The following is a 23242-nucleotide window of genomic DNA, read 5'->3' on the forward strand; positions in this document are numbered from 1 at the left end:
GTATGGCCATCCTCTGATTATAGCGGGTGACTGGGGTACCCATTTCACTGGAAAAGAAGTCCAGCACTGGGCACAGAGGCTGGGAATTCAATGGGTATTTCATATCCCTTATCACCCACAGGCAGGGATCTGACTGAGCCATATAATGGTTTGTTAAAACAAGGCTTGAGGCTGTCTATTGATTCCCCCCTTCTTGAAGGGGTAGACCTGACACATATGGGGGCTTTTACAGGTTCTCAATGAAAAACCACACAGGGGTGGAATCACCCCAGAGGAGGCTCTTCTGCATCGTGCTGCTGCACCAATACAACTGCAGGTGGCAACAACAGATATTTGCCTAAAACCTGGCTATGGAACCCAAGATAATATCCTGTTGCTAACAGAGACTGCACAAGGACAGATGGTGGACTGGACTTGGCCATGGAAGATAAAGACACCCCACATGTGGTGGGAAGCTTTCGTAGCCCCATGTGGGCAAGGGCTGCAACAGGTTGTACCCTGGGTGACAAGCACCTGGTCCCCTCATGTGCATGTCACCTGGCCAGGACCACAGAGAACTGCCTCAGTGTTGAAAGGTGTATTTGTACTCTCCCTGAGGTCTATCATGAGTTCCCCTGTTATGCTCTGTGTGGAGCCACAGGATGTGAGAAATCCATGATGTGCAACACCTAACCAGAGACCCACTGCAAGAACGGTGGGCAGCCTGTCCAGTACCTGGCATTGGAGTTTGCTCTGTATTGGGTGTGTAGCCTGCACTCTAGTGGTTTGTTGTTGTAGCTTTCACTGTTGTTGTGGAATATGGGTACAAGCAGCAGAAGTGTTCGCCAGAAAGAAGCCACAGAGGGCCGACCCTATGTAAACAGTGGGACAGAAGACCCTGAGGGGTGGATTGTGGAGAAGTTAACTGACAACACAGAGTCAGTCAGGCTCTCCTGTCCCACTCTCTCACTGCCTCATACCTTACGTTCTATCAACAACGATATTGCTGACCTTGGTAGCACTGGGCCTGCGCACCCACTTGGCCATGGGCCACTTTTGTCTGTCCTAGCATATCAGTAGTCTTTGAAGACTCCCTGCGGCGGCTGCTGCTGCCAGAGAGAATAAACATGTCTGCAGTCCCCACAGCTCTTCAAGTCTTCTTCCATCTTCCCCGGTCATGCCTTATCTACTCTGGGTTCAGTGAATAGTGTGAGCGGCAAGACAACTACTTACCATGAACACGGGATTCTGAAAGTACTTTATATCCATGATTTTCTCCAACTCTCAAGACAGTTTCTGTGAGGAGAGCATTATTATCCGCCATCGTTGGAATGAGAAAGCCGAATCCGCAAGAAGCGCCAGGTTCCAGTGATTATAACCAGCCACCTGGGTTCTATCTTCTAAACCACGCAGCTGCTGCTTCTAAACTTCAGGAATCCTGAGAAGCACCAGCTGAGAGTGACAGAGGTGAGTTTCAGCCCCTAGTTCACCACTTCATATTTGGGGGACCTTTAGGAAGATGAATCACCTGACTCTTCATTCTCTCATCTGTAAAATGGGAAAAATAATGAATTTAAAACTTAGAGTGCAATGACAAAGATTTATATATATAAATATATTAAAAATATATATTGGAATCACTTTGCTGTACATAGGAAACTAACACAATATTGTAAATTAACTATATTTCAATGAAAAAAAAATTTTTAACTTAGGGAGGATGCAAAGTCTAAATGATTAAGTGCCTACTGCTGGGAGGGATTGGGGGCAGGAGGAGAAGGGGACGACAGAGGATGGCATCACCGACTTGATGGACATGAGTTTGAGTGAACTCCGGGAGTTGGTAATGGACAGGGAGGCCTGGCATGCTGCGATTCATGGGGTCGCAAAGAGTCGGACATGACTGAGCAACTGAACTGAACTGAACATGCTGATTAATATTATTAATTTCCAGAAATGTATAGTACAAATACAAAAATAATTTTGTAAAACGGAGCAGGGTCCATCCTATGAAGGAATAAACGTAGGAACACAAGGAGTCAGTACAGTTGTGTTAATCGAGACTATAAGCCTTCCAGAAGCCAAAACAACATACCATACCACTCTCTTTCTCCTAGAACAGATCTTACATCAGTTTCTTAGTGAAAACAGGGTTTTCAGAGTGGAGAAATTCAACTGGGGCCTTATGTAGAGGAAACTATGGCAAATAGCAGAGTCCATAAAATGAGAGTCACAGAAAAGCCTGAAGCAAATATCAAAGGTTGTTCTTGTAGCAATCCTAACTGAAAGATAAAGGCCTAACATAAACTGTAATTTTGAGGCAGCAGTTGAACACAGAATTAAGCTAATGCCGCTAAAGTGTTTTGAATCTATGGGCACTCCAGCCAATATCAATGTGCTCAGCCTTGTCTGATTCTATGACCCCATGGACTGTAGCCAGCCAGCCTCCTCTGTCCACGGGATTTTCCAGACAAGAATACTGGAGTGGCTTGTCATTTCCTTCTCCAGGGGATCCTCCAAAACCAGAGATCAACCAGTCTCTAGCATCTCCTGAATTGGCAGGCAGATTCTTTACCACTGTGCTACCTGGGTGATTGTTGTTTTTCAGTCACTCAGTTGTGACTCTTTGCGAACCCATGGAATGCAGCACACCAGGCTTCCCTGTCCTTTACCATCTCCTGGAGCTTACTCAAACTCATGTCCATCAAGCAGATGATACCATCCAACCATCTCATCCTCTGTTGTCCCCTTCTCCACTTGCCTCCAATCTTTCCCAGCATCAAGGTCTTTTCCAATGAGTTAACTCTTCGAATCAGGTGGCCAAAGTATTAGAGCTTCAGCTTCAGCATCAGTCCTTCCAATGAATATTCAAGACTGATTTCCTTTAGGATGGACTGGTTTGATCTTGCAGTCCAAGACACTATTAAGAGTGTTCTCCAATACCATAGCTCAAAAGCATCAATTCTTCAGCACTCAGCCTTCTTTATGGTCCAAGTCTCACATTCATACATGACTACTGGAAAAACTATAGCTTTGATTAGATGGACCTTTGTTGGCAAAGTAATGTCTCTGCTTTTTAATATGCTGTTTAGGTTTGTCATAGTTTTTCTTCCAAGTAGCAAACATCTTTTTATTTTAGGGCTGCAGTCAACATCTGCAGTAATTTTGGAACCCAAGAATACAAAGTCAGTCACTGTTTCCATTGCTTCCCCATTTATTTTCCATGAAGTGATGGGACTGGATGCCATGATCTTCTTTTTTTGAATGTTGGGTTTTCAGCCAGATTTTTCACTCTTCTCTTTCGCCTTCATCAAGATGCTCTTTAGTTCCTCTTTGCTTTCTGCCATAAGGGTGGTGTCATCAGCATATCTGAGGTTACTGATATTTCTCCTGGCAATCTTGATTCCAGCTTATGCTTCATCCAGCCCAGCATTTCACATGATGTACTCTGCATATAAGTTAATTAAGCAGGGTGACATATACAGCCTTGATGTACTCCCTTCACGATTTGGAACCAGTCCGCTGTTCCGTGTCCAGTTCTAACTGTTGCTTCTAGGCATGCATATAGGTTTCGCAGGAGGCAGGTAAGGTGGTCTGGGTTTCCCATATCTTTAAAATTTTTCCACAGTTTGTTGTGATCCACACAGTCAAAAGCTTTAGGGTATTCAATGAAATAGATGCTTTTCTGGAATTCTTTTGCTTTTCTATAACCCAACATATTGGAAATTTGATATCTGCTTCCTCTGCCTTTTCTAAATCCAGCTTGGACATCTGGAAGCTCTCGTTCATGTCCTGTTGAAGCCTAGCTTGGAGAATTTTGAGCATTACTTACGTAGTGTGTGAAATGAGAGCAATTGTGCACCTCCTGCATTGGTAGGTGGATTCTTTGCCACTGACCCCTGCTGCTGCTAAGTCGCTTCAGTCGTGTCCAACTCTGTGCGACCCCAGAGATGGCAGCCCACCAGGCTCCCCCGTCCCTGGGATTCTCCAGGCAAGAACACTGGAGTGGGTTGCCATTTCCTTCTCCAATGCATGAAAGTAAAAAGGGAAAGTGAAGTCGCTCAGTCATGTCCGACTCTTAGCAACCTCATGGACTACAGACTACCAGGCTCCTCTGTCCATGGGATTTTCCAGGCAAAAGTACTGGTGTGGGGTGCCATTGCCTTCTCTGATCCCTAGGGAATTCCAAATCACCTCGAGGGTTTGTTAAAACTCTGATTTCAGAGCTCCACCTGCAATGTTTCTGATTCAGTTGTCTCCAGTGGGGCTGTAGGATTTGCATTCTAACAAGTCCTGGGGGAGGAAGATACCCTGGAGAAGGAAATGGCAACCCACTCCAGTATTCTTGCCTATGAAATCCCATGGACAGAAGACGCCTGGCGGGCTACAGTCCATGGGGTCACAAAAGTCTTGGAAATGACTAGGTGAGTAAACAACAACGAGGTGATTTGGATGTTTGCTCACATGTGACACAAGAGTGCGTTAAGACCTGAAATATCTCTGAGAAGTGGTGGGAGCTTGTGTGCTTCAGTCATGTCTGACTCTGTACAACCCTATGGACTGTAACCCACCACTGGTAGCAGCGGTAAATTAAAATTTCAGCGCCTGTAATTCTGGCCATCTCCCAAGACAAAGAAATTCCCCTAAAGAAGAGTCTAGTTCTAAGAAATAGGGCCGCCCATTTTGCCTACTAATATGTTAGCCACAAAATACACATCTCTAAGTTTACCGGTCAAAGGAGCCTGCCAAATGCACTTATGATATTGATCAATTTCTGATTAGAATGTTTGCCAGTGATAATGATTTTTTCTATTACAGTTAAAATTCAGTCTTTCCTCCCTACACCGTAAGTGTGGAGTCACTTTCTTCCAAAGACCACAGTATAGAAAGGGGTAGAAAGGGCAACTTTACAATGAGAAAACAAAAATGGCATTTTACTTCTGTGGTCTTCTTCCCAAGGATACACAACCTCAGTCTATCCCTAAGATAAATGTCAAATACATCCCAAGTAAGGGACATTCTACAAAACACCTGAATAGTATTCCTCAAAACTGTCAAGTCATGAAAAACAAGAAAAGTTTGAGGACCTATCATAGTCTAGAGGAGACCTGACAACAAAATGTCATGTGATAAACCTGGGTGGGATCTAGAACAGAAAAAGGGTATCAGGTAAAGAAATGCAAACGAATCTGAATAATGAATGGACTTCAGTTAACACTAATATATGAATCCTGGTTCGCCCATTGTGAACAAAGTACCACACCAAGATAAGATGTTACAAAAAGGGAAATTGGTGTGGAATATTTGAGAACCCTTTGTACTTTCATAATAATTTTTCTGAAATCAGAAACTCTTCTAAAATTAAAAGTTCATTTTAAATTTCAGTCTTTCTTCTTGATAAGAAGCAGATATCCAGACGATTTGCACGTCAAGTTTTCTAATTAATAATGAAAATAGAATCCTCCTCTCCTATGCATATGTGCATTAGTCACTAAGCCCTGTCCAACTCTTTGCCACCCCATGGACTGTAACCCGCCAGGTTCCTCTGTCCATGGGATTCTCCAGGCAAGAACCTGGAGTGGGTAGCCATTCCCTTCTCCAGGGGATAATCACGACCTAGAGATCAAACCAGGGTCTCCTGCATTGCACGCGGACTCTTTACCATCAGAGGCTCCAGGGAAGCCCCACCTCACTCCCCCCACAACTTCCACGTGTTCCCTACCTGCAACCATCCACTGGATGCTCCCCCTCCAGTCCTGCACACCTCGCAAACCAACCACACGCTCCTGCAAAGTTAATCTGGTCCCTTCACCCAATGGCAAATGGGTGGTAGGTGGGACTTCGTTTGTTAAAATGAAATAAAGAAACACTGGCTCAATTAGGGGTAGCATGGCCAATGACTGTGGGGTTGCCCCTGTAAAGTGACTCAGGCATCTTCATGCCTTTCTTTACTCCTCCCATTCTACCCATTCCCTATCCCTGTTTTCGCAAAGTGCTGGCTGCAGTCTGAGAGGAACGGAGATGGCAGAGGCTGACGGCGATGACTCACTCGACCCCATGTCCATCCTCATAGACGAGCTCCAGAACGAGGATATTCAGCTTCGCGTCAACAGCATCAATAAGCTGTCCACCATCGCGTTGGCCCTTGGAGTCGAAAAGACCCGCAGTGAGCTTCTGCCCCTCATTATAGACATCCTGTACGATGAGGACGAGGTCCTGTTGGCCCTGGCGGAGCAGCTGGGCACCTTCACCCCTCTGGTCGGAGGTCCCGAGTATGTTCACTGCCTGCTGCCACCCCTAGAGTTGCTGGCCGTGGTGGAGGAGGCCATAGTGCGGGAGAAGGCGGTGGAGTCCCTGAGGGCCATCTCGCATGAGCACTCACGTTCCCATCTCGAGGACCACTTTGTGCCACTCGTGAAGCGGCTGGTGGACGGTGACTTAGTCAACTCTCGCATCTCAGCCTGTAGCCTTTTCTCCGTCTGCTACCCTGGCGTGTCCATCGCCATCAAGGCGGAACTTCTACAGTGCTTCCGGGATCTGTGCTCAGACGACAACCTCTTGGTGCGATGTGCAGCAGCCTCCAACCTGGGGGATTTCACCAAGGTGCTTGAGATAGACGACATCAAGAGCGAGATCATCCCCATATTCTCCAACCTGGCCTCTGACGAGCAGGATTCGGTGCGGCTGCTAATGGTGGAAGTGTGCGTGAACATCGCCCAGCTCCTGCCCCAGGAGGCCCTGGAAGCCCTGGTGATGATCACTCTGTGCCAGGCTGCCGAGGACACATCTTGGCGCGTCCGTTACATGGTGGCCGACAAGTTCACAGAGCTCCAGACAGTAGTGGGGCCTGAGATCACCAAGACGGGCCTGGTCCCTGCCTTCCAGAACCTGATGAAAGACTGTGAGGCCGAGGTGAGGGCCGCTGCCTCCCACAACCTCAAAGAATTCTGTGAAAATCTCTCCACTGACTATCGGGAGAATGTGATCCTGACCGAGATCTTGCCCTGCAGCAAGGAGCTGGTCTCAGACATCAACCAGCATGTCAGGTCAGCCCTGGCCTCCGTCATCATGGGCCTCTGCCCCATCCTGGGCAAAGATAACACCATCGAGCACCTCATGCCCCTTTTCCTGGCTCTGCTGAGGGATGAGTGCCCGGATGTGCGGCTGAACGTCATCTCTAACCTCAGTTGCATGAAAGAGGTGATCGGCATCGAGCAGCTGTCCAAGTTCCTGCTCCCCACCATCATGGAGCTTGCGGAGGATGCCAAGTGGCGGGTGCGTCTGGTCATCGTTGAGTACATGCCTCTGCTGGCTGGACAGTTTGGGCTGGAGTTCTTTGATGCGCAGCTCCACTCCTTGTGCATGTCCTGGCTTGTGGATCATGTCTATGCCATCCGCGAGGCGGCCACCAACAACCTGAAGAAGCTGGTGGAGCAGTTTGGGAAGGAGTGGGCCCTTGCCACTACCATCCCCAGGGTCCTGACCCTGTCTGAGGAACCCAACTACCTGCACCGCATGACTACGCTCTTCTGCATCAATGTGCTGTCTGAGGTCTGTGGGCAGGAGATCACCACCAAGCACATGCTGCCCACAGTGCTGTATATGGCTGAGGACCCCGTCCCCAATGTCCGCTTCAACGTGGCCAAGTCCCTACAGAAGATTGGGTCCATCCTGGACAACAGCACACTGCAGACTGAGGTCAAGCCCATCCTGGAGAAGCTGACCCAGGACCGGGACGTGGACGTCAAGTACTTTGCCCAGGAGGCTCTGACTGTCCTGTCTCTCGCCTGATGCTGGAAGAGGAGCCAACGCCAGCCTCTGGTATCCACTCTCCCCCTCCCTCCCCCCAAGTCCCTCCTTTGGGGAGACAGTGCCCTTGGCTGTCTCTCCCTGTGCATGTTCTGACCCCAGACCCCTCCCCCAGCACGGCTGCTGGCCCAAGCCTGGGAATCCACCTTCTCACCGTCCACTCCCTCGGGGTTGGGGGTGCCCAAGGTGGGACAGGGCAGAGATCCTAGGAGGAAGCATTGTTCATGCTGCGCTGTGCGGTGATGCTGGCATCCCAGGTTGCAGGCTCCTGTTGCTATGAGGACCCCTCCCCTATCGATTTCTCCACCTCCCTTCCTTCCCCCTCAGTCGGTTGTTTGTGTCAGTTGTGCCATTTTTATTTTATTCCTTTTACCCCCTTTGCCAGAGAAATAAAGGTCTAGAAAATTTTTTAAAAATGAAAATAGATTCATGGGAAAATACATGTTTCCACCAAAAAAAATGGTAGCTCTTTCTACAAATCACAAGGATTCTTACTGTTTTAATACCTTCCAAACTTCCTAATTTGTATCATTGTTCTGAAAATATTATGTGAAAAGATTGTCACAAAATATTTTCATATTTTCTCCCTTGCTTCCCTTTAGCTGGACATGAATATTCACCTTTTTTCTATTTGAATGAGTTATTGCCTGTTTTTCCACATCTGCTTAAGTGAGTAATATGGTAAGCCTCAATTAACTGTATCTTGAATCTGCAGATTCAATTTCCTTATCTTGGACCCTTTTATTTAACGAACCTAAATAATTCTATTAAACATGAGGCATTCAGCTTCCCTCTAATTATCTGGAGAACTCTGGGAAAGAACTGGGACCACTTTGTTCCAGCTAACCTTAGACTGCGGTGGAAAGTCATTCTCCAGCTCTTTTTGATACTTTGTGGAAGCAGCTATAAAAGGGAACCAAACACCCAAGAATTTCACAAACATTTGGCAAAGTAAAATGTGAGTAGGGAATTCTATATAGTCCATTAAATAAGAATCAAAAATAGAAGCCTTTTCTGCAGTGCTTGGCTCCAAATTAATTACTTAATTTTGTTTTCTCCTGTACCATGGAGCTTGAGGGAACTTAGTTCCTGGACCAGGGATGGAACTGGCACCCTTGGCAATGAAAGCTCAAGGTCTTATCCACTGGACTGCTAGGGAATTCCCCCAAATTAATTAAAAAAAAAAAGACCCATGTAAGAAGTGTGTTGTAAAATTATGTTATGAAGCTGATTTAAGGCAGGGAAATACCACTATAGGTATAAATTGCAGATTTTTAGCATGGCATAACTGGTAAAAAGTAGAAGAAAAAGGACCGGCTTAGGTGGTTTAGGCCACAACAGACAGAACAAGACCCATCAAATTAAACCAGTTGCTTCCTCTTACCCACAAAAAGACATTACTAAGTAAGATTCAGAAGTTCAGGTCTTTATGGAGAGTGGCATAACTTTAGAGTTCTGGTAAAGTCTCTGAGTAGCTAAGCAAATGAGCACATTTTAAAAGTTATACTCCAGTTGGAAAGACTATCAGACTGATTTAGGAGATCTGGCTCTACAACTGGTAATGGTAGCTCAGCTAGTAAAGAATCCACCTGGAATGCAGGAGACCCCAGTTTGATTCCTGGGTCTGGAAGATTCCCCTGGAGAAGGGACAGGCTATCCACTGCAATTTTCTTGGGCTTCCCTGATGGCTCAGACAGTAATGAATCTCCCTGAAATTTGAGAGACCTGGGTTGGGAAGAACCCCTGGAGAAAGAAATGGCAACCCACTCCAGTATTCTTGCCTATGAAATCTCATGGACAGAAGATGCCTGGCGGGCTACAGTCCATAAGGTCACAAAAGTCTTGGAAATGACTAGGTGAGTGAACAACAACGAGGTGATTTGGATGTTTGCTCACATGTGACACAAGAGTGCGTTAAGACCTGAAATATCTCTGAGAAGTGGTGGGAGCTTGTGTGCTTCAGTCATGTCTGACTCTGTACAACCCTATGGACTGTAACCCACCACTGGTAGCAGCAGTAAATTAAAATTTCAGCGCCTGTAATTCTGGCCATCTCCCAAGACAAAGAAATTGCCCTAAAGAAGGGTTTGGTTCTTAGAAATAGACCACCCACTTTGTCTACTAATATGTTAGCCACAAAATACACATCTCTAAGTTTACCAGTTAAAGGAGCCTGCCAAATGTGCTTATGAGATTAATCACTTTCCGATTAGAATGTTTGCCAATGATAATGATTTTTTCTATTACAGTTAAAATTCAGTCTTTCCTCCCTACACCGTAAGTGTGGAGTCACTTTCTTCCAAAGACCACAGTATAGAAAGGGGTAGAAAGGGCAACTTTACAATGAGGAAACAAAAATGGCATTTTACTTCTGTGGTCTTCTTCCCAAGGATACACAACCTCAGTCTATCCCTAAGATAAACGTCAAATACATCCCAAGTAAGAGACATTCTACAAAACACCTGAATAGTACTCCTCAAAACTGTCAAAAGTCATGAAAAACAAGAAAAGTTCGAGAACCTATCATAGTCTAGAGGAGACCTGACAACAAAATGTCATGTGATAAACCTGGGTGGGATCTAGAACAGAAAAAGGGTATCAGGTAAAGAAGAGCAAACGAATCTGAATAATGAATGGACTTCAGTTAACACTAATATATGAATCCTGGTTCGCCCATTATGAACAAAGTACCACACCAAGATAAGATGTTACAAAAAGGGAAATTGGTGTGGGATATTTGAGAACCCTTTTGTACTTTCATAATTTTTCTGAAATCTGAAACTCTTCTAAAATTAAAAGTTCATTTTAAATTTCAGTCTTTCTTCTTGATAAGAAGCAGATATCCAGACGATTTGCACGTCAAGTTTTCTAATTAATAATGAAAATAGAATCCTCCTCTCCTATGCGTGTGTGCATTAATCACTAAATCGCGTACGATTCTGCCACCGCGTGGACTGTACCTAACACCTCAGAGGCCAGGCTCTGTCCATGGAATTCTCTAGGCAAGAATACTGGAGTGGGTAGCCATTCCCTTCTCCAGGGGATCATCCCGACCTAGAGATCAAACCATGGTCTCCTGTGACGCAGGTGGACTCTTTACCACAGAGGCTCCGTGAAAAGCCGCTCCACTCCCCCAACAACCTCTGTGCCTCCCCAACCCCCAACCCTCCACTGCGTCGTCCCCCGTCCCATCACGTACTCCGCCCAACCCCACCACAGGCTCCTGCAGTTAATGTGGTCTCTTCAGCCAATGGCAAATGGGTGGTAGGTGGGACTTCGTTTGTTCGGACAAATGAAATGAAACGCAGGCTCAGGACGGCGTAGCGTGGCCAATGACTGTGGAGGAGTCCCTGTAAAGTGACTCAGGTATCCCTACGCCTTTCGTGACTCCGCCCATTGCAGCCATTACCTATCCCTGTTTACGCAAAGCGCTGTCTGCAGTCTGAGAGGAACAAAGATGGCGGAGGCTGACGGCGATAACTCGCTCGACCCCATGTCGATCCTCATAGACGAGCTCCAGAATGAGGATATTCAGCATCGCGTCAACAGCGTCAATAAGCTGTCCGCCATCGCGTTGGCCCTTGGAGTCGAAAAGACCCGCAGTGAGCTTCTGCCCCTCATTATAGACATTCTGTACGATGAGGACGAGGTCCTGTTGGCCCTGGCGGAGCAGCTGGGCACCTTCACCCCTCTGGTCGGAGGTCCCGAGTATGTTCACTGCCTGCTGCCACCCCTAGAGTTGCTGGCCGTGGTGGAGGAGGCCATAGTGCGGGAGAAGGCGGTGGAGTCCCTGAGGGCCATCTCGCATGAGCACTCACGCTCCCATCTCGAGGACCACTTTGTGCCACTCGTGAAGCGGCTGGTGGGCGGCGACTTAGTCAACTCTCGCATCTCAGCCTGTAGCCTTTTCTCCGTCTGCTACCCTGGCGTGTCCATCGCCATCAAGGCGGAACTTCTACAGTGCTTCCGGGATCTGTGCTCAGACGACAACCTCTTGGTGCGATGTGCAGCAGCCTCCAACCTGGGGGATTTCACCAAGGTGCTTGAGATAGACGACATCAAGAGCGAGATCATCCCCATATTCTCCAACCTGGCCTCTGACGAGCAGGATTCGGTGCGGCTGCTAATGGTGGAAGTGTGCGTGAACATCGCCCAGCTCCTGCCCCAGGAGGCCCTGGAAGCCCTGGTGATGATCACTCTGTGCCAGGCTGCCGAGGACACATCCTGGCGTGTCCGTTACATGGTGGCCAGCAAGTTCACAGATCTCCAGACAGTAGTGGGGCCTGAGATCACCAAGACGGGCCTGGTCCCTGCCTTCCAGAACCTGATGAAAGACTGTGAGGCCGAGGTGAGGGCCGCTGCCTCCCACAACCTCAAAGAATTCTGTGAAAATCTCTCCACTGACTATCGGGAGAATGTGATCCTGACCGAGATCTTGCCCTGCAGCAAGGAGCTGGTCTCAGACATCAACCAGCATGTCAGGTCAGCCCTGGCCTCCGTCATCATGGGCCTCTGCCCCATCCTGGGCAAAGATAACACCATCGAGCACCTCATGCCCCTTTTCCTGGCTCTGCTGAGGGATGAGTGCCCGGATGTGCGGCTGAACGTCATCTACAACCTCGATTGCATGAAAGATGTGATCGGCATCGAGCAGCTGTCCAAGTTCCTGCTCCCCACCATCATGGAGCTTGCGGAGGATGCCAAGTGGCGGGTGCGTCTGGCCATCGTTGAGTACATGCCTCTGCTGGCTGGACAGTTTGGGCTGGAGTTCTTTGATGCGCAGCTCCACTCCTTGTGCATGTCCTGGCTTGTGGATCATGTCTATGCCATCCGCGAGGCGGCCACCAACAACCTGAAGAAGCTGGTGGAGCAGTTTGGGAAGGAGTGGGCCCTTGCCACTACCATCCCCAGGGTCCTGACCCTGTCTGAGGAACCCAACTACCTGCACCGCATGACTACGCTCTTCTGCATCAATGTGCTGTCTGAGGTCTGTGGGCAGGAGATCACCACCAAGCACATGCTGCCCACAGTGCTGTATATGGCTGAGGACCCCGTCCCCAATGTCCGCTTCAACGTGGCCAAGTCCCTACAGAAGATTGGGTCCATCCTGGACAACAGCACACTGCAGACTGAGGTCAAGCCCATCCTGGAGAAGCTGACCCAGGACCGGGACGTGGACGTCAAGTACTTTGCCCAGGAGGCTCTGACTGTCCTGTCTCTCGCCTGATGCTGGAAGAGGAGCCAACGCCAGCCTCTGGTATCCACTCTCCCCCTCCCTCCCCCCAAGTCCCTCCTTTGGGGAGACAGTGCCCTTGGCTGTCTCTTCCTGTGCATGTTCTGACCCCAGACCCCTCCCCCAGCACGGCTGCTGGCCCCAGCCTAGGAATCCACCTTCTCACCGTCCACTCCCTCGGGGTTGGGGGTGGCCAAGGTGGGACAGAGCAGAGATCCTAGGAGGAAGGGTTGTTCATGCTGCACTGTGCGGTGATGCTGGCATCCCATGTTGCAGGCTCCTGTTGCTATGAGGACCCCTCCCCTATCGATTTCTCCACCTCCCTTCCTTCCCCCTCAGTCGGTTGTTTGTGTCAGTTGTGCCATTTTTATTTTATTCCTTTTACCCCCTTTGCCAGAGAAATAAAGGTCTAGAAATTTTTAAAAGATGAAATAGATTCATGGGAAAATACATGTTTCCACCAAAAAAAATGGTAGCTCTTTCTACAAATCACAAGGATTCTTACTGTTTTAATACCTTCCAAACTTTTTAATATGCATCATTATTGTTCTAAAAATATTATGTGAAAAGACTAACGTTTTCATATTTTTCTTTCTTGCTTCTCTTTAGCTGGACATGAATATTCACCTTTTTTCTGTTTGATTGAGTTATTGCCTGTTTCCCACATCTGCTTGAGTGAGTAACATTGTAAGCCTCAATTAACTGTATCTTGAATTTGCAGATTTGGCCAAGTAAAATGTGAGTGCGGAATTCTATACAGTCTATTAAATAAGAATCAAAAATAGAAGCCTTTTCTGCAGTGCTTGGCTCCAAATTAATTACTTAATTATTTTTTCCATGCACCATGGAGCTTGAGGGAACTTAGTTCCTGGACCAGGGATGGAACTGGCACCCTTGCCAATGAAAGCTCAGAGTCTTATCCACTGGACTGCTTGGGAATTCCCCCAAATTAATATTTTTTTTTTAAAAAAAGATCCATGTAAGAACTGTTGTAAAATTATGTTACGAAGCTGATTTAAGGCAGGGAAATACCACTCTAGGTATAAACTGCAGATTTTTAGCATGGCATAACTGGTAAAAAGTAGAAAAAAAAGGACCAGCTTAGGTGGTTTAGGCCACAACAGACAGAACAAGACCCATCAAATTAAACCAGTTGCTTCCTCTTACCCACAAAAAGACATTACTAAGATTCAGTAGTTCAGGTCTTTATGAAGAGTGGCATAACTTTAGAGTTCTGGTAAGGTCTCTGAGTAGCTAAGCAAATGAGCATATTTCAAAAGTTATACTCCAGTTAGAAAGACTATCAGACTGATTTAGGAGACCTGGTTCTACCACTGGTAATGGTAGCTCAGCTGGTAAAGAATCTACCCGGAACGCAGGAGACCCCAGTTTGATTCCTGGGTCTGGAAGATTCCCCTGGAGAAGGGATAGACTACCTACTCCAGTATTCTTGGACTTCTCCATTGGCTCATTCGGTAAAGAATCTGCTTGCAATGTGGGAGACCCGGGTTCGATCCCTGGGTTGGGAAGTTCCCCTGGAGAAGGAAATGACAACCCACTCCAGTTTTCTTGCCTGGAGGATCTCCATGGACAGTGGAGCTGGTGGGTCACAGTCGATGGGGTCACAAAGAGTCGGACACAACTGAGTGACTAAGCAGAGCACTTGATGAACAGGGGTTTGTTTTCTCCTTCATAAAAAAGTAATCATACATTTGAACAGGAGCTCTTAGTTCCCAATAGACTTTTTGTATACTGTATCATTTCATCCTGACAAAAACAATAGAATTTATAAGGCAGGGATTTTCTTACTTTCACAGATGAGGAAATAGAGTTTAAAGAATTTATGCCATGAGTTGGGTCACACAATGAGAAAGTGGAAAGCAGGAAGTCGACCTCACGTTTTCTGACTTCCATTCTCTGCTCTTCATACACCACCACAAGCTATCTAAAGATGCCTTTTTGCTCTAAATTTCCATTACCCTTTGACTAAAATATGGCTTTGAAATTTCAATTCATAATCTCTCTCCAGCTAACTAAATATGAACGTTCCTACATCTCCACTTCCCAAAAGTCATTATGTTTTTCCATTTTAAAATGAGAAAAAAGATTGGAGATTTTTAAAAGTATAAGAATCAATCATAATTTTAGCATCTTTTATAGATGTAAAGGGCTTTGCCTGCTTTAAAAAAAAATCGAGGCAATTCTTCAGAGGAGCGTAGGGATTCTTAATAAAGTTGCAGTCTAAACATGGACCAATATGTTATCACAAAACAACATGAGTTATAGGGTCCATGAGCTTGTTTTGTTCCTTAGTCTAAATTGTGGTAGGTGATAAATAACACATTCTTACAAAGGTTAAAGTAATGAAGAGCAAATAAGTGGGTGTTTTGGTTTTTTTTTATAAATCATGTTTAAAAACTACAGTAGACAATATTCCCCTACTTTTGGCATTTTAACTGTGAAATGAGAATCTAAGTGTTGAAAATTAGATTATGAGAAGTGAAAGTAAGATTTTGGTAAAATTCTGGCACTGCCACTTCTCTGTATAAGTATCAATTACACAAGTAATCATTTCAAATTATGTTGAGGGGTAATCTAAAAAAAAAATCTAAATATTATCTCAGAAATTAGAGAAGCAGACTGGTCTTTAAAATACTAGATTTATCTCTATCTCCAAGAGATATCCACACTTCTATGCTGATCACAGCATCATTTGCAGTAGTCCAGATATGGAAACAACTCAAGTGTCCATCAATACTTGATGAATGGATAATGAAAATGTGGTACATGTATGGAATATTATTTATTCTGTAAAAAGAAGGAAATTCTGTCATTTGCAACAACACATGAAAGTGGAAGACATTATGGTTGGTGAAATTAGCCAGACAGACAAAAATACTGAATTGTCTCACTCGTATGTGGAATCTAAAAAGTGAACTCATAAAAGTAGAAAGTAGGATGATGGTGGCCAGGGGCTGGTGGTGCAAAGGGTGGGAGGGAATTGGGGCTATTGGTCAAAGGGTACATACTTTTAGTTAAGCAGGATGAATATGTTCTGGAGATCTAATGTACTATATAGTGACTATAGTTAAAAATATAGTATTGCATACTTGAAATTTGCTAAGAGAATAGATCTTAAGTTTTCTTAATGAACACAAATGGTAACTATATGAGTTGATGGATATGCTAATTACCTTGATGGTGGTGATCATTTCAGTGTATACATACATCAAAACATCGTGTTGTAACTTTAAACCTATATAATTTTTAGTTGTCAAATATGCTTCATTAAAGCTGCTGCTGCTGCTGCTAAGTCACTTCAGTCGTGTCCGACTCTGTGCGACCCCATAGATGGCAGCCCACCAGGCTCCCCTGTCCCTGGGATTCTCCAGGCAAGAGCACTGGAGTGGGTTCATTAAAGCTAGGGAAAATATTATAATTCTCCTAAAATAACTACAAACTTGGAAAAGCAAGATTATTTCACTAGTCATACAGAACACACACACAGATGTACAACTGCCTCTGTTTTCAAATGCTATTAAAAGTACAGGGGAAAGAGAACATACAAATACATCTATATTAGTGCTAGAAAGTTGAGGAAGGTATCAGAGGACCAGAGCAGTAAGGAAAGACATAAAGCAAGTCAAACTGACAGAAAATCTAAACTCTATTAAAGAAATTGTAAACTTATCAGGACAAAAGTGAGGAACATGCAAGAAAACGTCAGTTTTCTCAGAAGCCTGAAATAATCCCCAAACTAGAGCCATGGAGGCTTGGAAAAGGAAGAGGCAGTAAGTAAACAGGTGATTAAAGGAATAGAAAGGAGCTGGACTGATCCCCTAACCACAGAACCATGACTGTGGCATTTGCTCCAGACTCTAAAGTATTCTCACCTGGAAAATACTATGGACAGAGGAACCTGGTGTGCTGCAATCCAGAGGGTAGCAAGGAGTCAGACGTGACTGAGTGAGAACACACTAAAGAATTTAGAACAACTCTGCATATAACACTAGAGTTTTGACAACTACCCTCAGAATGTCCCTTGTGGTAAGAGGAGGAGGACACTGCCATGAGTCATATACGGCCATTATGAGGAAACAGAAGACTCTGCATCCAAGAAACAAGCTCCCCATACACCCTAAATGAAAGGGCATGTAGCCATATAGCCCCTGCTTCCCTCAGTGAGTGCTGGATTGAGAATCCCTATCGTTAAAACATTTACCCATTATCAAGGATATGGAGATTCTCTCCTTGGATGCAGAAACTAAGCTTGAACTAACCAATAAGGATCAATCAAGGGCAATTATGTATAAATATGGACAGAACACCAAGAACCCTCATACATTAGAGGAAAATCAGCAAAATGAAAGAAAACTACCAAACTCAACAACCAGAAAAATTAACTTCACAAGAAACAGTGTCAGCACAGGAAAAAGAAATGTAAGTGTTCAGTGTGGTTTAAAACCATTTAGAAATAACAGGCTTCTATAAAAAAGGAACTTCCCTGGGTGAAATCTGAAAACAGTCCTGGTACACGGAGGGCAAGGAGAGATCAAAAAAAAAAAAAAATGCAGGCACCCCAGACTGGTAGGTGTCAGGGTTAAGCAGCAAGGGAATTACCCAAGAGGGTTGTCTGGGCACCATGAAATGACTAGATCTCCATTCCCATTAAGTCTATATAGAGACCTTAATAGGTTCAGTCATGTATGCTGTCTGGCCTCAACACACCTGACTCTCTCAAGGCTGTGTCCTTGAAATGGCTTGGGCAAAAAGACCAGAGGATGGAGCATATATTGCAAGGACAGAGGAGGAGCTTTGGACAGCCTGGGTCAAGCAGCAATCATGCCCTCTCCAGGTCTGCTTCTAATAAACAACTGAGACCTTGAAAATGTTAAATATTATGGCCACTTTCAAAAAGTTCAATGGGTGGGCTGAGGTCATAATAAAAAAGCAGGAAAATAAAACCAGGAGTTCTCCTGGAGTACTATGCAGAAAAATAAACCTGAAGAGTATGAGGAAAACTAAAAGGCTTAGAAGGGTAGGTAGATTCAGTGGTTCCATTGCACTATTAACAGGGGTTCCAGAGAGAGAAAACAGAATGGAGTTGAGAGAATCATCCAAGAAATAAGAGAAATTTTTCATTGAGCTGAGGAAACATAACTCTTTAGTTGGTAAAATCCACCAAGTGTCCTGTGGTAATGGAGGACATCAGCATAGACAAGTACTGGTAGAACTTCTGAACAACAGTAACAGCTTTCTGAGAGGTAAACCAAGTTGGACTCACATGTACTTCCTGTTCATACCAGGGGAGGCTAAAAGACAAAAAAAAAGGAGAAAAAAAAGTGTCTAAGTGCTATGAATATGTTGCTCATGGAAATGTAAATTGATCCAAACTTTTTATCAAGCAACTTGGCAATAACTATGGAAATTAAGAAAGCACATACACTTTGACTGTGCAGCTGCATTTCTAGGAATCTACCCTACAGGTAAATTTGCACAGGTACAAAATGATATCCACAGATGCATACTGACTGTGCTACCTATAGTGAACCCCAACCCACCTTGGCAACTTGTCTCCTCCACCTAATCACCATGCCTATTCCTCTCCCTCCTTAACTCTCTCAATTTCCTCAGAGGTCCAACAGGCTGACTGTAATACTATTTCTTCCCCCGCCTAACCACCCCAGGATCTTACTTTTCTAAACAATTTTATATTTCTGTACATCTACAAGCAAGGTTTGGGCTTCCTAGGTGGCGCTAGCAGTAAAGAGCCCGCCTGCCAATGCAGGAGATATAAGAGATACAGGTTCGATCCTTGGGTTGGGAAGATCCCCTGGAGAAGGTAATGGCAACCACTCCAGTATTCTTGCCTGGAGAATCCCATGGACAGAGGAGCCTGGTGGGTCACAGTCCATAGGGTCATACATAGTTGGACACAGCTGAAGTGAATGAGCATGCATGCACAAGCAAGGTAATGATATATACTGGGAAAGTATTTTTATGCCCAAATACTTCTCATTTCAATATAACCAGTGTATGGGGTGTGGAGAGTTTGGGGGAGAATGGATATATGCATATGTATGGCTGAGTCCCTTTGCTGTTTAACTGAAATTATCACAACATTGTTAATCAGCTATGCTACTGCTGCTGCTAAGTTGCTTCAGTCATGTCCAACTCTGTGCGACCCCATAGATGGCAGCCCACCAGGCTCCCCCGTCCCTGGGATTCTCCAGGCAAGAATACTGGAGTGGGATACCATTTCCTTCTCCAATGCATGAAAGTGAAAAGGGAAAGTGAAGTTGCTCAGTCATGTCCGACTCTTGGCAACCCCATAGACTGCAGCCTACCAGGCTCCTCCGTCCATGGGATTTTCCAGGCAAGAGTACCGGAGTGGGTTGCCATTGCCTTCTCTGGTTAATCAGCTATACCCCAATACAAATAAAAAGGTGTAAAAAAAAAATAAAAGATAATCGGTGCTATTGGAGAATGCCAAATGGGAAGATTCCAGAAGCCAAGTTTTTTTCATTTTGAAGAAAGGTGTCTTTTTTTCTCTCTCTAAATTTCTGACTTTCTTAAATAATGTCACACATAAGATGTGTCACAATTCTCCCTAGAAGTGTAAAATATAGCTAGAAGTAGTCCATTCAAAGGGAGAAAAGAGCACAACATGAGAAAAGAGACAAGAGACTTTGAAAATTAAGTCTACAAACTACAGGTTGCCTGGAAAGAGTAGGAGGGTCTCCTCTTTGAGCTCAGCGTGAGTCTGTTTAAAGCTAATTCAAAACCCTTCCAAATGAGCTTATTAGATTCTAATTTGGTGGCTCAGAACCTAATAAGAATTCAGATCAAACTGTTCTTCTTTCTCAAAGAGAAAGCATTGTCAAAGAGCCAAAATTGGAGTGGGTGTTGGGGGAATTGAGTTATACAGCTTTCACATTATGATTCACCTCTCCACCAGTGAACCCTCCTCCATCTCAGTAGCATCTGTCAGACATTTTTATTCAAATTCCTTTCCACTAAGGGCAATCAGAAGCTGAAGAGATGCTCCTACAGAAGTGACCTCCACAAAAATAAAAGTCAGTAATGTGGCCAGCTGACACAGAGGATGTCAAGAAGTGCAAACTAACGATGACAAAGAAAAAGGCAAAACTGTGAGACAGGGAAAAAAAAAAAAAAACAATCACAGGCCAGGATGAAAAATTAGGGCAATTATCTGGATAAGTCCACCTCAAAATGTGCTACCTGATGATTGACATAAATGTGTGTTCTTCTTTGGTCTCCATTTTCACAATAGATGGAACAGTGGAACTGCAATAATAGCTTTCTATTTAAGTTTAAAGGGAATATGCCTTCTTTGCTCCTGCTTTACACTTTATATCTGTTGTGAAGGAATGCTTTGTAAATATAATGCTAACTAACAGCTTGGCTTAGAATGAAAATAATATTCATTTGGATTATCCAGATATCAGTTCCAGTTCTTCACTTCAGTTAGACTTCTAGAATTGGGTTAACTGGAGTGACTGATTTAGAAGCAACTTAGAGATCACTGTAAGTGAGCTAGTACCGGTACTGATTTACCATTTCATCTGAATTTCGAGTAAACACACATACACAGGCAATCACAAGCACACAAAGTCACACCCTCACCACGGAAACACACAAACACACAGTCCCCTGTTTAACAGAACTTTGGGAAAGGTTATTCATATTTAGCAATGTTTAAAATTCTTTCCAAGATAACTACGATATTGGCAAATTATAATCCTACTTAACAAAAATGAGGAAGGAGAAGGAAACCACTATTTGTTGAGCACCTAATTTGCACCATGTTTTACAGTGCACATTACTTTCTTCATTTCATTAAATCTTTATATAACCCTTGTCAGGAAGGCATTGTGAGATGAGAATCCTGAGGAGGCTTAGAAAGGTCTGGTATACCTTGCCCAAAGTCAAACAGCTAAGAAAAGGCAGGCCCAAGAGACCAAACTAAGATTCATCTTGTTCTGAAATCAGACCCACTGACACTCCACAAATTTAGACTTTATTTACCATGAGGCTGGTACATAGGAGTGAGTCACTTAGTGAGTAAGGAAACCTGACAGGGCAATCCCAGAAAGGGAGCTCTTCCTTTGTCAAATATTGTATTTTCTCTCTTCATTCTCCATAATGGGCCCATTTAGACATTTCCACCACCAAGTATAAGGTTTGAGTGCAGAAAGAGACCTAAGAAAGCACCTTGGCCAATGCCTGCCTGTGTCCTTCCCTACATTAGTCAGCTATTTGCTGATGCAGCTGTAACCCCAATATCTATCCCTCCATTCCCAGCTACAGGTCACAGCAGACAGAAATTCAGACAATGGCAAGGGACATGAAGTCAACAAGACATAATTAAGATGAACACCCATCAAAATAGTTCAGATCTACCAGCCATGATCTGGTTTTTTATTCACTAGTATTTTATCCAGGAGAAGGCAATGGCAACCCATTCCGGTACTCTTGCCTGGAAAATCCCACAGACGGAGGAGCCTGATAGGCTTCAGTCCATGGGGTTGCGAAGAGTCGGACACGACTGAGCGACTTCACTTTCCCTTTTCACTTTCATGCATTGGAGAAGGAAATGGCAACCCACTCCAGTATTCTTGCCTGGAGAATCCCAGGGACGGCAGAGCCTGGTAGGCTGTCGTCTATGGGGTCGCACAGAGTCGGACATGACTGAAGCGACTTAGCAGCAGCAGTATTTTATCCAGAGAAGAAAACTAACAGTGCTCTAAGTACACCCACAAACTTAATTACAAACACCAACAATAAATTTTAATCAAAATTGCAGATATATAATAAAATACTCGAAGTTTATAATGCCATTTTGCCATTATCCCTTATATGTGAGAATGAAAAAAGGCAAATTTCACTTTCTCCCACTAATTTTTAAATTAACAGGTAATACCTCTGTCCTGAGTTCTGATTTCAATTCTCTGTACTTGATCCAAATATCATATTTAAACTAGAAAAGGAAACAGCCCTGCTCTAACTCTTGTGGTTAACTAACTAGCTTCACAAACAAGTGGGGAATTGTCCTTTTTGTCAAATACTGTATAAACTCTTTTAGCTATAATTCATAAAACAATGCACCAAGATTGGCATTATGGTACATTAAATGCAGACTCAGCTTTGTAGTCCTCTTTTCATTGTCAAGTGAGAAATTTTGAAGATAAATGAACCCTGGGAATTTCAAGATCTAGAATGTGATACCAGCTGGTGCATGGAGGAGATAAATTCTGTCAGGCTCCCTGACATCTCCTGCTGCTGCCTGGAGCTGGGCAGTCTGCAAGGTTGTAAGAGGACCCAGTTTGTCCTTGTCTCTCTCACAGTGTAAGTGGCGGGGGTAGCGGTGGAGGAATGATCTCTTTAACTCTGTTTAAAGAAAGAAAAAATATATAAGCTGAAGGATACTTTATAGCAAAGCTAATACACTGGATTTTAGAGACTGAGGTGGAATTTTGACGATTGATTCTAGCTATTATAATTTAATAGATAGGAAGGCTGACATCCTATGATGGCTAGTTTCTAAAAACAGAGATGAATTTTTAAAATCAGACTTGTACTTTTAACCCTCTGGATCTCGGTTGACAAAAGTCACAGTTCAACAAGATGTAAAATCAGTATTTCAGAAGTTTGAATGAACTTCTATGAACTACTGTTCTATGAAACATTGTAATTCATTTTACATATTTTCAATAGTGTCTCCAAAGTTCATTTGTGTGAGAAACATGTAATAACTACCTACTCTGTAGTGAATTCTGTGCTAAATGCTGGAAGTTTATAGTTTTAAATAAGATAAACTCTTTCCTTCAAGGGCCTTCAATTTCTGTAACATAATGGTGAAAACTAAACCACAAATATCCATCTGCCCTTTTACAAAATCATCTGGTGACAACAGAAAAATATGTAATGATTATACTAGTCCCTGAACTTCAAGAATGGTGTGAGATAGAGCTACTATTTGATCAAGGATGGAAATGAGTAAGATTTTTCAGTCTGGAAGGACAGTGTCAGGGAGAGGTTATAATTAAAAGGTGCAAAGCTGGGAATAATATGCATAATTTCAATTTAATCATGGTCATCCCCCTTAAAGATCTGGTCCATTTTCGTGCCCTCAACCATAACCTCTCTCTTGGCAACTCTGAGGTAACCTCATTCTCTGTCCTATGCTGAAAAGTTCAT

General features: G+C 44.3%; 2 protein-coding genes across 2 annotated transcripts; both read left to right on the top strand.

The window, feature by feature from the left end:
- Nucleotides 1-6000: 6000 nt before the first annotated feature.
- On the top strand, nucleotides 6001-7770 carry LOC128070224 (serine/threonine-protein phosphatase 2A 65 kDa regulatory subunit A alpha isoform-like). The gene has a single exon (XM_052663532.1). It carries the CDS (start codon nucleotides 6001-6003, stop codon nucleotides 7768-7770), a length of 1770 nt encoding a protein of 589 aa, XP_052519492.1.
- Nucleotides 7771-11245: 3475 nt separating this feature from the next.
- On the top strand, nucleotides 11246-13015 carry LOC128070222 (serine/threonine-protein phosphatase 2A 65 kDa regulatory subunit A alpha isoform-like). Its single transcript, XM_052663530.1, has one exon. It carries the CDS (start codon nucleotides 11246-11248, stop codon nucleotides 13013-13015), a length of 1770 nt encoding a protein of 589 aa, XP_052519490.1.
- The last annotated feature ends 10227 nt before the right edge of the window (nucleotides 13016-23242 follow it).

This window comes from Budorcas taxicolor, chromosome X, assembly GCF_023091745.1.
Source record: "Budorcas taxicolor isolate Tak-1 chromosome X, Takin1.1, whole genome shotgun sequence".
In the NCBI taxonomy this organism is placed as follows: Eukaryota; Metazoa; Chordata; class Mammalia; order Artiodactyla; family Bovidae; genus Budorcas; species Budorcas taxicolor.

Coding starts and splice junctions, on each gene's coding strand:
- LOC128070224 (XM_052663532.1), top strand. CDS start 6,001: ATGGCAGAGGCTGACGGCGATGACTCACTCGACCCCATGTCCATCCTC.
- LOC128070222 (XM_052663530.1), top strand. CDS start 11,246: ATGGCGGAGGCTGACGGCGATAACTCGCTCGACCCCATGTCGATCCTC.